The sequence below is a fragment of the Schistocerca serialis genome, chromosome 2, assembly GCF_023864345.2.
Source record: "Schistocerca serialis cubense isolate TAMUIC-IGC-003099 chromosome 2, iqSchSeri2.2, whole genome shotgun sequence".
Lineage (NCBI taxonomy): Eukaryota > Metazoa > Arthropoda > Insecta > Orthoptera > Acrididae > Schistocerca > Schistocerca serialis.
The window spans coordinates 724717597-724731558 of NC_064639.1; the positions used below are offsets into that span (position 1 = coordinate 724717597).

The window sequence follows — 13962 nt, forward strand, 5'->3', positions numbered from 1 at the left end:
CCAAAGCATCTGCTAGAAGCACTCCCTTCTCAATGAATGTCCCAACCACTTCTTTTTCCTTTCTCTTACTACCTACAGCAGATATCTTCTCTCGCCAACCCGTTCCAATACTCTTTCATTACTCAACCTTTCCATCCAGCTTATTCTCTCCGTTCTCCTCCACATCCACATCTCAAACGCTTCTAAACATTTTTCATCCTCTCGTCTCAGCGTCCATGTTTCTGTCCCATATAGTGCCACACTCCACACAAAAGATTTTCCAAGCCTTTTATTTAGACCTTTATCTAATTTGCCACATAAGAGTCTCCTCTTTCTGTTGAATGCCTCCTTCGCTATGACAATTCGCGTTTTCACTTCCTGGTGACATCTCCAGTCTTCAGTTATTGTGCTTCCAAGATATTTAAATGCACTTACTTGGATAATGGTAGATTGTCCTATCTTAATTATTGGACAGTTTGCGTCTTTTTCTGATGACCATACTCTTTGTTTCTGCTGTGTTTATTTCCATCCCATATTCCACACAAGCTTCATTCAGATCTTTCAGCATGTTATTCACTGTCCGCTCACTTTCTGCCACTAATACCATGTCATCAGCAAATTTTATACATTCTGTACTCTTTCCACCAATACTTATTCCTCTTTTCCCATATAAGCCTTTCACAATAATCTCTTCAAGGTATGTGTTAAAGAGCAGTGGGGAAAGGCAACAACCTTGTCTAACACCTTGTCCAATGCTGCTTCCTTCTGACATTACATTTCCAGTCCTTGTCCTTACTTTCCGGTGTAAATATAGATTCTGTATCAGTCGTCTCTCTTTCCAATCTACTTTCTTCCTCTTCAAAATATACATCAGCTTGTTCCTCTGAACTCTGTCAAAATCCTTTTCTAAGTCTATAAAAACAGCGAAGATTTCTCTACCAATTTCCATATATCTTTCCCCTATAGTTCTTAACAGGCCAATAGCATCGCTTGTTTCTTTTTCTCTTCTAAATACGAACTGCTCCTCTGCAATCCCTCTATCCAGCTTGCCATATAGCTTTCTATTCAACACTCTCCACAAGACTTTAGCTGCATGAGAAATTAGACTGATGGTCCGATGCTCTTCACATTTTTTAGTGCTTCTCTTTTCCTCTATTGGTATCATAACTGTTGCAAGTAAGTCCTCACGCCAGGAGGAGTAAAATGCGGTAAAACTTTGCTTTTTGGATTTGACACGGTAATTCTGCCAGACAGCAAAGGATTTGGAAGAGCAGTTGAAGAGAATGGAGACTGTCTTGAAAGGAGGATATAAGATGAAAATCAACAAAAGCAAGACAAGGGTAGTGGCATGTATTCGCATTAAAACACATGGTGCTGAGGGAAATAGATTTGCAAATGAGACGCTAAGTGTAGTTGATGAGTTTTATTATTTGGGCAGTAAAACAACTTATGGGGACGGAAGTAGAGAGGATAGAAAATGTAGGCTTGCAATGACATGATAATGGTGGGTGGAGAAGAGAAATTTGTTAACATAAAATATAAATTTGAGCGTTAGGAAGCCTCTTATGAAAGAATTTGTCTGGAGTGTAAGTATGTACGGAAGTGAAACGTTGACGATAAGCAGTTCAGACGAGAAGAGAATAGAAGTCTTTCAAACGTGGTGCTACACAAGAACGGTGAAAGCTGAATGTATAGATAACGTAGCTAATGTGGATGCACTGAATGTAATTAAAAAAAAAGAAATTTGTGAAGTAAAATGATTAAAAGAAGGAATCGGTTGACAGGATGTATTCTGAGACATCAAGGATTCATCAATTTAGTATCGGAGGGAAGACCGTGTGTGTAAAATTGTAGAGAGACGCCATGGATTAATATAGTAAACAAGTTCAAATACAAGCAGGTTGTAGTAGTTACTCGGAGATGAAGAGGCGTACTCCAGTTAGAGTAGCATGGAGAGCTGCGGGTACATTTCTGCAAATCATCACAAGAAGTGGGAACCTGGGTTCCCATTTCAGTCCACTACAGTCGCTGCGAAGAAATCCTTCTACCTTGGAAACAAAATAAAGTTCAGCAGAAGAAGCAAGGTGATAACAAGAAACATACCAGCACAAGCAAAGACAGCACTCCTCGCCAAAAGATACCTTCTAGAATAAAGCTTGTGGCAATGTACCATTTGAGCAGACCCCACAACCGCACTAGTGGTCGACTGTGAAGAGCGGACAAATTGAATAGCTGGCCGGCGGCCATTAGAGTGGTAAACTGACGCGCGGATTTCGAATGTTTATACATCGCTTTTGGTTATAAAATGCTTTCCCTAGAGTTAGGTCACAAACATAATGCCTCATTTAAATACGTTACTACAATATAGTTTTTAATTTATGAACAAACAGCAACTAGTCACTGTTTATGAATTTATATTACGTAGTACCTGGAATCAGCCGTAGCTAAAAGTTATGCACTGGACCCCTAGCATTTTTCGTAGTTCATTTACGATAGATGTACGCAAAATGCATCAAAGTACTCGAAGATTTGCCCACTATGTCAATAGATATTTTCTGACTCTATCTTGCTTTAGATTTCATGACGAAAAGTGCGTTATATATGGCGTAGTGCTTTGGCAACTCACGACCAAATTATCAAGTTTCAACCTAACCTAGACCATGAAAACACTACCGATCAGACAGCTACAACAAACAAGACTTCAGGCAGGCATCCAGTATCGCATTAGTCACAATATTTACTTTCGAAGATGTACACTTCAGTTTATATGTGTGGTTTTTTCATACAATAAATAAAACTCAACAACTGTTCCATCAAGAGAAGTTGTGAAATCAGATTACAATTACACACATTCAGTTGCATTTTATAACGATAAAAAACCTGCTAACTCAAATTTCGTGTTGCTTGCAACTCAACTTTTATAGTTAAAATAAAATGTGGTTCACAAAGAAAAATTTATCTTCTGCTGTGTATGGTCTGGAAAACGAAAGATGGATGGAACAGCATCATCTTTCAGCTTTCTGCGATTTACGTAATTTTCAAGGAAACAACTTTCTTCAAAATGATCGGAACATATAAAATGGTATTCTGTCGGTCGGAAATCTTGCCTCCTGACAGCGCGTAACCATTTTTGTAACAGCTATGGTTTTTAGAAAGGAAACCTGCAAATATATGCACAGACATTATGCTAATACCGTGTTACAAAAACATTTACTAAGCAAGTGCACTGACATACAAAACAACTTAAAATATCCACATACCTGTGAAATGTAATATTCGTTCCTTTCTCGAATTTATTTGTACAATTAATCGCTGCACAACTCTTCACCATTGTACTTCTTTTGATTGGAACGTACAGACAGTAGAATTACGAGTAACAAATACTGTATGTACGCCCCAACAAATATACAACGTTGAATCAGGGTCTTCATAAACAACAGTACTACACAACACATCAGACTACCACCACTATAATGGCGTCCAGCCGAAGGTTCAAATTATCCCGCGACTGCAGCGCCATCAGTGAGTCTAGTTATTTTTTACAAGGTCTTTGCATTTGAGAAAGAAATTTCTGATAGTGGACGACCGTAGCACAGCAGTGTTATCATACACTCAAGGAAAATCAGAAGTGAGAATCGACGCGAGAATAACTAGATGAGAGGGAAAAAATAAAATGATGGTGTGGCATTGATGGCCGGGAGACTCCACCCGAGGAAGTTCGGCCATTGGACTCAATTCTTATTTCAGGGAACGCCCCATTGGGTGACTTGCGCGGCGGTGATGAGGATGACAGCACAACACCCACGCCACGAGTGGGTGGTTTTAGGCAAAATTTCTGACTAGCTCCATATACTTGGCGGGAGACACTACTGTTGTAGGCATCTCTGTGTGCTCACTACGCGCTCAGAATTGAAAAGAGTGACGTCACGCGATCGATGGGCATGCTAGAGACACTGTCCAACACATCTGTGCAGAGCTTCACCACATTTTCACAGTGGTTTCCATTTCGCGTCAAATCAGACCTTACTTTCCGAATACCCCTAGTATTAAGGAAAACCTTCACTCAGCGTAGTGTCACTCTCCACCTGTGCCTTATACCTGCGGCAAAGCTTTTGTATGATAAGTTTCATACATCACCATGTTTAGATTTCCATGCTAAACAGAACAGCGCACCTTGACTTCCAAATAAAAATCACTATGCTTGGATCCCTGCCTGGAAAAAGATCAACTGGGGTGACGAGGCTTGGTATTAATCAGATCTGTCGGTAGCATCTAGGTGTACATGTTAGAGTTCATTCTAGCATTCAGTCAGGCAATGATCGATTTACCTCTAGTGCAGAAGGCTTCCCAAATCAAAACACTGCCACCACAAAATGTTTGCTCTTTCTTACCTGCTGCTCTTTTCTCAGGTCACGCCAATAATATTGGAATGCATTCGGCAAATCTGAGTTTAACTTGTTTTTATCACTGAAGACCACCTTATCCCGTTCTGAAGTCCATGACATGCGTTTTTCAGCAAACTCCAATCTAGCCTGTTTATGTCTGGTGTTAGCGCAGATTTCTGCAGTCGTTTCTCGAACGCAAGATGTTTGCCAAGTAAAAAAAATTGTCGTATACGTCTGGCAGTCAGTGGCAACTGTAAACCAGCAACAAGGCGAGAAGAATGGCGGTTTGTGGCCCTTGTTTTGCGCAAGAACAACCATTTCGATGTCCCAAATAATTTTCTACTTTGCCCATATTTTCCGTTCAGTCCATATAGTGCAACCAATCTAACGAAATTAGCAACCACTGTACTTGAACGGTTCAACTTCTTGACGATTTGTTGATTAGAGAGTCCCATTTCTTGCTTTTTCATCACAAGATAACTTTTTTGAGCGTGGTAATGTCACAATCATGGTTTACGTGTAGAACACGCACCGTCACTAATGGTGTCTGTTTCCTATCTGCAGTAAAGGCACTCGCCTACACACTAAAACGGCACATAGGTGACTGCCTTTGTACTGAGTTCCACCCTCTGCTTCCTGGATCGTTAATGTCTTGTTGTATACTGCACTACTGACATCAAATGAGGCATCGTTTGACTGCATTTGTCGGTATACCGGATCTCATACTAATGCGCATACACTGTGTCCAGCTATTCCAATCGACAGTGTTAATTTTCCTACAAATATCCATGCCTTTATACTGATTTCCACTACTATACGAGCCTATCACAAAACGAAAAACGGCAGAAATTCACATGAAGGTCAACGGTTTCGCGACACAACGGACGTTCAAGTGAGTGTGAAGCGCGAGCTGAACAACATTCCAAACACGGTGTGTCCTGGCAGTTTGGCACGGTTCTATGAATGTTCTCCCGTGTTTTGCACAAGTGGAAGGAGACATGAAGCCTTAAAACCACTACTTTAATGTTTCTCTATACTTTTTTATAATCCAGTCTCGAAACTTTTTCGACTTGTTTGAAATATTTAACAGGATATCCTTTATCCCGTTACTACGAGCATACGTAAAGCGCATGACATTTATCATCTAACACTTACGGCGAGAATTTCGGCCCAGCGCAATGCTACAGCAAATGCCCTTTCAGCTAAAGATAGTTTTCTTTTGTCGTTCGTTATCCACGCTATCAGAATTTCTTTTACGTGGAAAAACAAGGATGACTGGGTTTAAAGTCCCGTCGATATCGAAGTCGTTAGAGGAGCACAAGCTCGAATTGTGTCAAGGATAGGGAAGGAAATCAGCCATACCCTTTCAAAGGAACCATCGTGACCTGGAGCGATCTAGGAAAATCACGGAAAATCTGGTTGACAGGACGTGGATTTGAGCCGTCGTCCTCCCGAATGCCAGTCCAGTGGACTAACGACTGCGCTACCTCGCTCGGTTTTTACACGGAAATGGGCCTCTGTAATTATTTCGGCAAACACTTTTTCTTCTTTATTGTTATTTTTAAACCTGTTTACAGGCAGGCCAGCAGCAGCATACTATGCCGCTCTTTGGCCTCAGAGAAACATAAAAGAGACAAATGAAGACAATGTGAGATAAAAATATGGTGGACATATAAACGGAGACAAACACTTTTTAAAATACAAGTTGCCGTTCTCGGGCGTAGAGTCCAAGATAAAATTGTTCAGACACTTGGACACAGACAGAAACGAAAATTGTCACAAGCGAACGTAGGTGCACAAAACGAATAACACTGAACCACTTAAGCACAAAACGACGGCACACACAGAACACGAGGCGTTGACCTCCGGCGCGCGAATGTTCACTAACCGTGTACGAGTCCGGGGACCTGCCAAGAGAGGAGGGGGAGGGGGGGTGGGAGAGGGAGTGGGGAGAGCAGATGCCATGGGCAGGGAAGACAGGGGGAAGGGAGGAAGGGGGAGGGGAAGCCCAGGGCAAGTGGGGGTGGAGGGAGGGGACGGGGGAAAAGGAAAAGGAAGGGAGGGAGGGTGCCTAAAGGAAAGGACACAGGAAGTGGGGGGGAGGATCAAAGTTGATAGGAGGGGTAAATGGAGGGGAGGAGGACATCATCAGGGAGGGGGAGCTGGCGGAAGCCACCTTGGGAGAGGGTAAGGAGGGTGGAGAGATGGAGATGTGGGAATACAGGCGCAGCAGCGGGCGGGGGTGGGGGAGGATGGGTGAGACAAGCAGATGAGGAGGATCGAGTTTGCGGGAGGTGTACAGGATCTGTATCCTTTCAAGGAAAAGGAGGAGGTGGGGGAAGGGGATGAGATCGTACAGGATCCGCATGGGGGAGGGGAGACGGATGCAATAGGCGAGGCGGAGAGCATGGCGTTCAAGGATTTGGAGGGATTTATAAAAGGTAGGGGGCGGAGAACCATGCCGGATGGGCGTAACAAAGGATAGGGCGGATGAGGGATTTATAGGTGTGGAGAATGGTGGAGGGGCCCAGACCCCACGTACGGCCGGAAAGGAGCTTGAGGAGACGGAGTCGGGAGCGTGCCTTGGCTTGGATTGTCCGGAGATGGGGAGTCGAGGAGAGGCGACGGTCGAGGGTGACGCCAAGGTATTTAAGGGTGGGAGTGAGGGCGATAGGACGGCCATAGATGGTGAGATAGAAATCAAGGAGGCGGAAGGAAGGTGTGGTTTTGCCTACAATGATCGCCTGGGTTTTGGAGGGATTGACCTTGAGCAACCACTGGTTGCACCAAGCGGTGAACCGGTCAAGATGGGATTGGAGAAGGTGTTGGGAGCGCTGCAGGGTGGGGGCAAGGGCAAAGAAGGCGGTGTCATCGGCAAACTGGAGAAGGTGGACGGGGGGGTGACGGCGGCGGGCAAACACTGCATCTGCGAAGCATTTGTACACTGGCAGCGTCACCGCAAGAAAAGGTTGTGAAACACGAAGAATGAACAAAACAAGCTCAGACATAAGACCCACCACGTAAGAAATTTCAAGTATTATACAGGATGGTCCACTGATAGTGACCGGACCAAATATCTCACGAAATAAGGATCCAACGAAAAAACTACAAAGAACGAAACTCGTCTAGCTGGAAGGGGGAAACCAGATGGCGCTATGGTTGGCCCGCTAGATGGCGCTGCCATAGGTCAAACGGATATCAACTGCGTTTTTTAAATAGGAACTCCCATTTTTTGTTACATATTCGTGTAGTACGTAAAGAAATATGAATGTTTTAGTTGGACCACTTTTTTCGCTTTGTGATAGATGGCGCTGTAATAGTTACAAACGTATAAATACGTGGTATCACGAAACATTCCGTCAGTGCGGACGGTATTTGCTTCGTGATACATTACCCATGTTAAAATAGACCGTTTACCAATTGCGGAAAAGGTCGATATCGTGTTGATGTATAGCCATTATGATCAAAATGCCCAACGGGCGTGTGCTATGTATGCTGCTTGGTATCCTGGACGACATCATCCAAGTGTCCGGACCGTTCGCCGGATAGTTACGTTATTTAAGGAAACAAGAAGTGTTCAGCCACATGTGAAACGTCAACCACCACCTGCAACAAATGATGATGCCCAAGTAGGTGGTTTAGCTGCTGTCGCGGCTAATCCGCGCATCAGTTGCACACAAATTGCGGAGAATCGGGAATCTCAAAAGCGTCGGTGTTGAAAATGCTACATCAACATCGATTGCACCCGTACCATATTTCTATGCACCAGGAATTGTATGGCGACGACTTTGGACGTCGTGTACAGTTCTGCCACTGGGCACAAGAGAAATTACGGGATGATGACAGATTTGTTGCACGCGTTCTATTTAGCGACGAAGCGTCATTCACCAACAGCGTTAACGTAAACCGACATAATATGCCCTATTGGGCAACGGAAAATCTACGATGGCTGCTACAAATGGAACATCAGCGACCTTGGAAGGTTAATGTATGGTGCAGCATTATGGGGGGAAGGATAATTGGCCCCCATTTTATCGATGGCAATCTAAATGGTGCAATGTATACTGATTTCCTACATAATGTTCTACCGATGTTACTACAAGATGTTTCACTGCATGACAGAATGGCGATGTACTTCCAACATGATGGATGCCAGGCACATAGCTCGCGTGCGGTTGAAGGGGTATTGACTGGCATATTTCATGACATGTGGATTGGTCGTCGAAGTACCATGCCATGGCCCGCACGTTCACCGGACCTGACGTCACCGGATTTCTTTCTGTGGGGAAATTTAAGGATATTTGCTGTCGTGATCCACCGACAACGCCTGACAACATGCGTCAGCGCATTGTCAATGCATGTGCGAACATTACTGAAGGCGAACTACTCGCTGTTGAGAGGAATGTCGTTACACGTATTGCCAGATGCACTGAGGTTGACGGACATAATTTTGAGCATTTATTGCATTAATGTTGTATTTACAGGTAATCACGCTGTAACAGCATGAATTCTCAGAAATGATAAGGTCACAAAGGTACATGTATCACATTGGAACAACCAAAACAAAATGTTCAAACGTACGTACGTTGTGTATTTTAATTTAAAAAACCTACCTGTTACCAATTGTTCGTCTAAAATTGTGATCTATATGTTTGTGACTATTACAGCGCCATCTGTCACAACCCGAAAAAAGTGGTCCAACTAAAACACTCATTTCTTTACGTACTACACGAATGTGTAATAAAAAATGGGGGTTCCTATTTTAAAAAAACGCATTTGATATCCGTTTGACCTATGGCAGCGGCATCTAGTGGGCCAACCATAACGCCATCTGGTTTCCCACTTCAAGCTAGACGAGTTTCGTGCTTCGTAGTTTTTTCGTTTGACCCTTATTTCGTGAGATATTTGGCGCGGTCACTATCAATGGACCACCCTGTGTAATGTATCTAAAAAGTCTGTTTTAAAATGTACTAAAATATGTTGCCCTGATATTTAAAAATGTATCGTGCGTTACCCAGCTCTTTACAGAGACCGTGTAGCGCCGTGTTGCCCTTACTTACCTCTAGACATAGGTGACAACATATGAGCATGGCAAGACCACGCTCCCGCGTCTTGGCCGAAGATGGTGACGTTTTTGGGGTCACCGCCGAAATTGGCTATGTGGTCCTTGACCCAGCGGAGAGCCATCACCTGGTCCTTGAGGCCCATGTTACCAGGAACCACGTTGTCTCCCGTACTCATGAAACCTGCCAACATTTCAGGTTACAGTTGTTAATGAGACACGAACATTTTGCTGCCTATAGTTTACTTGGTTGTAGTGTACGCCGACTGATAAAAGAAAAAATGATGCACCCCGAACACAATAGGATGTCAACGTAACTTCATTCACAAACACACGATAGGCGAGTGTGTGAATGATTGTAGTTCTCTGTGGCAGGTATAACGGTAATCAGACAATCTGAAATGGGTTTCATTGTGGGTCGCCATTTGGCCAGCTGGTAGATTCGTGCAGTCTCCAGATTTGCAGGGCATGTGGATGTGACATTAACTCGATGTTGACAAGCACTGAAACCTGATGGAAGGCATACTCGTCGTCAAGATTGAGGTCGACCTCGTATCGTAACCCTTTCTCGTCTGCCCCTGCTATCAGAGATCAAATTACTGACTCCCTGCGACATTCTGTATCATTCCATACCGTTCGTTTGACACTAGCAGTAGTCGTAACGCGACAACGCAAACAGCTGCGTTTGGTTTGGTGCTGTAACCGGGAAGCATTGAGTGTTGAAATGTCGTCACAGTGTTTTCAGCGATGAATCACAGGTGACGATCGGTGACCTGGTGAAAGGTCCCACTCTTCCAATGTTTTGGAGAGACGTAGCTGTGTTACTGCTGGCGTCACTGTGAGGGGATCCATTGCGTATGACTTCAAGCTACACCTGATGGTGATGGAGGGAACTCTGACAGCACAAAGGTATGTCTCACACATCCTGCGTCATCACACTTTACCTATCATGCGACGTTATCATGGAGCCATTTTCCAACAGGACAATGCTCGTCCACACATGGCACATGTCTGTATGAGCTGTCTGCTTGATGATGAGGTACTCTCACAACTACAGACCCGTCCAGAGTGAACAACTGTGGGACCAACCCAGCGTCAACTCCGTCCCAACGCCGATATGCAGGATATCAAGGACGAGCAGTAGGCCAGCTTGCTTCAGGAGTGGATAAAACGGCTTTATGGCACCTTTCCACACGAATCAGTGCATGCATCCAGGACAAAATGGGTCTAACATCATGGTGATAAGTGAGCTCATACTGCCGGGTTCATCATAAATTTGGCTCCGTTTTGTAATCGTTCCAATAACATGACATACCCTCTCAACTCATGAATTTTCATGCGGTTTCCTCCTCCCTTTCTCAGTCCTTCACCTTTTTTGTCAGACATTGTAATTCGTAGAAGTAACCTTCTCGCAAGATACTTGGTTAGCATCCGTTCCAACGTTCAATGAACACTATTGCCCGTAAGCAAAGTCAATAAACAAAGAATGTAAACCGCAGTGATGTGTTCACACAATTGCTGACAGATGCGAAAATCGTTAACATGTGCTAATTTTAACCGTCAGGATGATTAAATAATGAAAGGATACGCTGAAGAAGCAGCTTATGCAACACACCCGATCATAGTCTATCTATTACGTAGCTAATTTCATTTTACGAAAATAAACGGTAAACTCTTTTCTAATAAACAGATCGCGCATTTAAACAGACCAAAAAGTAGCCATACAAGCAGGCATTGACTGCAGCATCTCCACTGAACGGCAGCAGAAATACGAGGGCTCCCCACATTTGCTGCTCAAGAATAAGTTACTCTCTCCGCCTGGAACGCACAGAGCGTCTCGAGTGCGGCACAAGCGGTGTGTGCGGCGGGCGCTGAGAGAGAGCTACTAATGCTGTGGAGGTGTGATCCGAGGATTCACAAATGCTCCGGTCCGTGTAGCAATGGTATGCCGGTTTTAACCGATCTATACAACTTAGGAGCGCCATTGGGCACTTTATTGGGTAATGAATGGCTAGGTGGCTCAGTGGTCCAGGCTGAAAGGAACACGCTAAGGCGCAATATACACACACTTCAAAAAAAGTTTTGCATCGCCCCGATTCCCAGAACTCCTGAAGACAGGCGTTGACTGTGGACATTGTATCACAGACACAGTCCCTCTGACTCTTCAGAGACGTCACTAAACCCGCCCACAGATGCAAACAACGCAGCGTCTATTAGACGGAGGGGGTCCGACAGCCGATCACTCCCAGTCATTCCACCGGCAAAAAGGTACACGGCTCACGATGTCTGTGGTTCAACCATGCCTAGACGGTCTGTACCTCAGTTCAATTGTGTCCACATTGTTACCTTGTTCCTGGAAGGGCTCTCAACAAGGAAAGTGAGCAGGCGTCTCGGAGTGAACCGAAGCGATGTTGTTCGGATATGGAGGAGATACAGAGGGACAGGAACTGTCGATGACATACCTCGCTCAGGCCGCCCAAGGGCTACTACTGCAGTGGATGCCCGCTATCTACAGATTATGGCTCGCAAGAATCCTGACAGCAACGCCACCATGTTGAATAATGCTTTTTGTGCAGCCACAAGACGTCACGTTACGACTCAAACTGTGCGCAATAAGCTGCATGATACGCAACTTCCCATACTTATACATTGAAGGATTACTTAGCTGAAACAGAGTACGGGTTTGATAAAAAATGTTATACAAATAAATAATAATCATGATTATAAAATGTCCAATATTCGACGTAACACCTTCACTTCATATTTTTTCCTTCTGTTTTTCCTTTCTAGAAATACTTACCCCAAAGCTATGCATGGCACAATACCAACACCTCTTCCTCTTTCTGAGCTCTAAATCTCACTCATTATGGAGGGATGCTGACTCAGTTTTTTAGGCTAGCAAATGGGAAGTTGCGGTACAGAAAATGGCCCAGAGATCACCAGTGTGTGTGTGTGTGTGCGTGTGTGTGTGTGTGTGTGTGTGTGTGTGTGTGTGTGTGTGTGTCTGTAGTAAGTGAATTATTATGAAACAGTATGTGTATAGTGTGTGCACTGACTGATAGTGAGATATAAGTGAACAATGTGGCATTACATTGTTTAATAAGGTATTTGTAAAAAAAAAAGTATTGTATACCAGGAGTAAATCTAGTGATTTTTCTCTAACTAGAAGTCTGTAAATGTATGTATATACGAATTAGCTTATTTTAAACTATTCTAAATTTGTAAATACTTTGACATGTCCTATATCCTTGTAAAAAGAGATCTGCGGATGAATAAATACTGCTACTACTACAACTCCACTCCCGACGTCCATGCCGAGGTCCATCTTTGCAACCACGACACCATGCAGCGCGGTACAGATAAGCCCAACAACATGCCGAATGGACTGCTCAATATTGGCATCACGTTCTCTTCACCGATGAGTGTCGCATATGTCTTCAATCAGACAATCGTCGGAGACGTATTTGGAGGCAACCCAGTCAGAACGTCTTAGACACACTTTCCAAAGAGTGCAGCAAGGTGGAGGGTCCCTGCTGTTTTGGGGTGGCATTATGTGGGGCCGACGTACGCCGCTGGTGGTCATGGAAGGCGCCGGTAACGGCTGTACGATCCGTGAATGCCACCCTCCGACTGATAGTGCAACCACGACGGCAGCATATTGGCGAGGCATTCGTCTTCATGGACGACAATTCGCGCCCCCAGCGTGCACATCTTGTGAATGACTTCCTTCAGGATAACGACATCGCTCGATTAGAGTGGCCAGCAAGTTCTCCAGACATGAACATGTCTGGGTTAGTTTGAAAAGGACTATTTATGGACGACGTGACCCACCAACCACTCTGAGGGATCTACGCCGAATAGCCGTTGAGGAGTGGGACAATTTGGACCAACAGTAACTTGATGAACTTGTGGATAGTATGCCACGACGAATACAAGCATGCATCAATGCAAAAGGACGTGCTAATGGGTATTGGAGGTACCGGTGTGTACAGCAATCTGGACCACCACCTCTGAAGGTCTCGCTGTATGGTGGTACAACATGCAATGTGTGGTTTCCATGAGCAATAAAAAGGGCGGAAATGACGTTTATGTTGATCTCTATTCCAATTTTCTGTACAGATTGCGGAACTCTCGGAACGGAGGTGATGCAAAACTTATTTTGATGTGTGTATATATACTCTTTTTACCGACGTGCATACACAGTCTGTGATATCTTCTCGCCAGATCTCGACTGCAGTGTGTGTGCGTTGTGGAAGAATTGACTCCGTCGTACATAATGAAGTGAAAGTGTGCAATGCAGTTTTATGGACGTATATCACGCAGAAACTATAGTTCGAGTCACAAACGAGGGCAGCCGAGTTTAAGCTTGTTCTACGCACCTGTGTCACGTACTCTCCGACAACCAATGAGCGTTCAGTTTCTTAAATGTGATCGTAGTGAGTAGTTTAGAGAATTTCGATACCATTTGTTACGAGTTGTCATCCCTGATTGTGGTGGTGAGTGATAAAACTAGCTATAAAGATAGCGAGAGACATA

General features: G+C 44.2%; 1 protein-coding gene across 1 annotated transcript in view; it reads right to left on the reverse strand.

Annotated features, from left to right (window-relative positions):
• The window catches only part of LOC126456363 (juvenile hormone esterase-like), a 120713-nt gene that overhangs the window by 67756 nt on the left and 38995 nt on the right, over window positions 1-13962 (reverse strand). The window contains exon 5 of the mRNA XM_050092117.1: window positions 9425-9610. Coding sequence (XP_049948074.1) covers window positions 9425-9610 — 186 coding nt within the window. The remainder of the gene's footprint in view (window positions 1-9424; window positions 9611-13962) is intronic.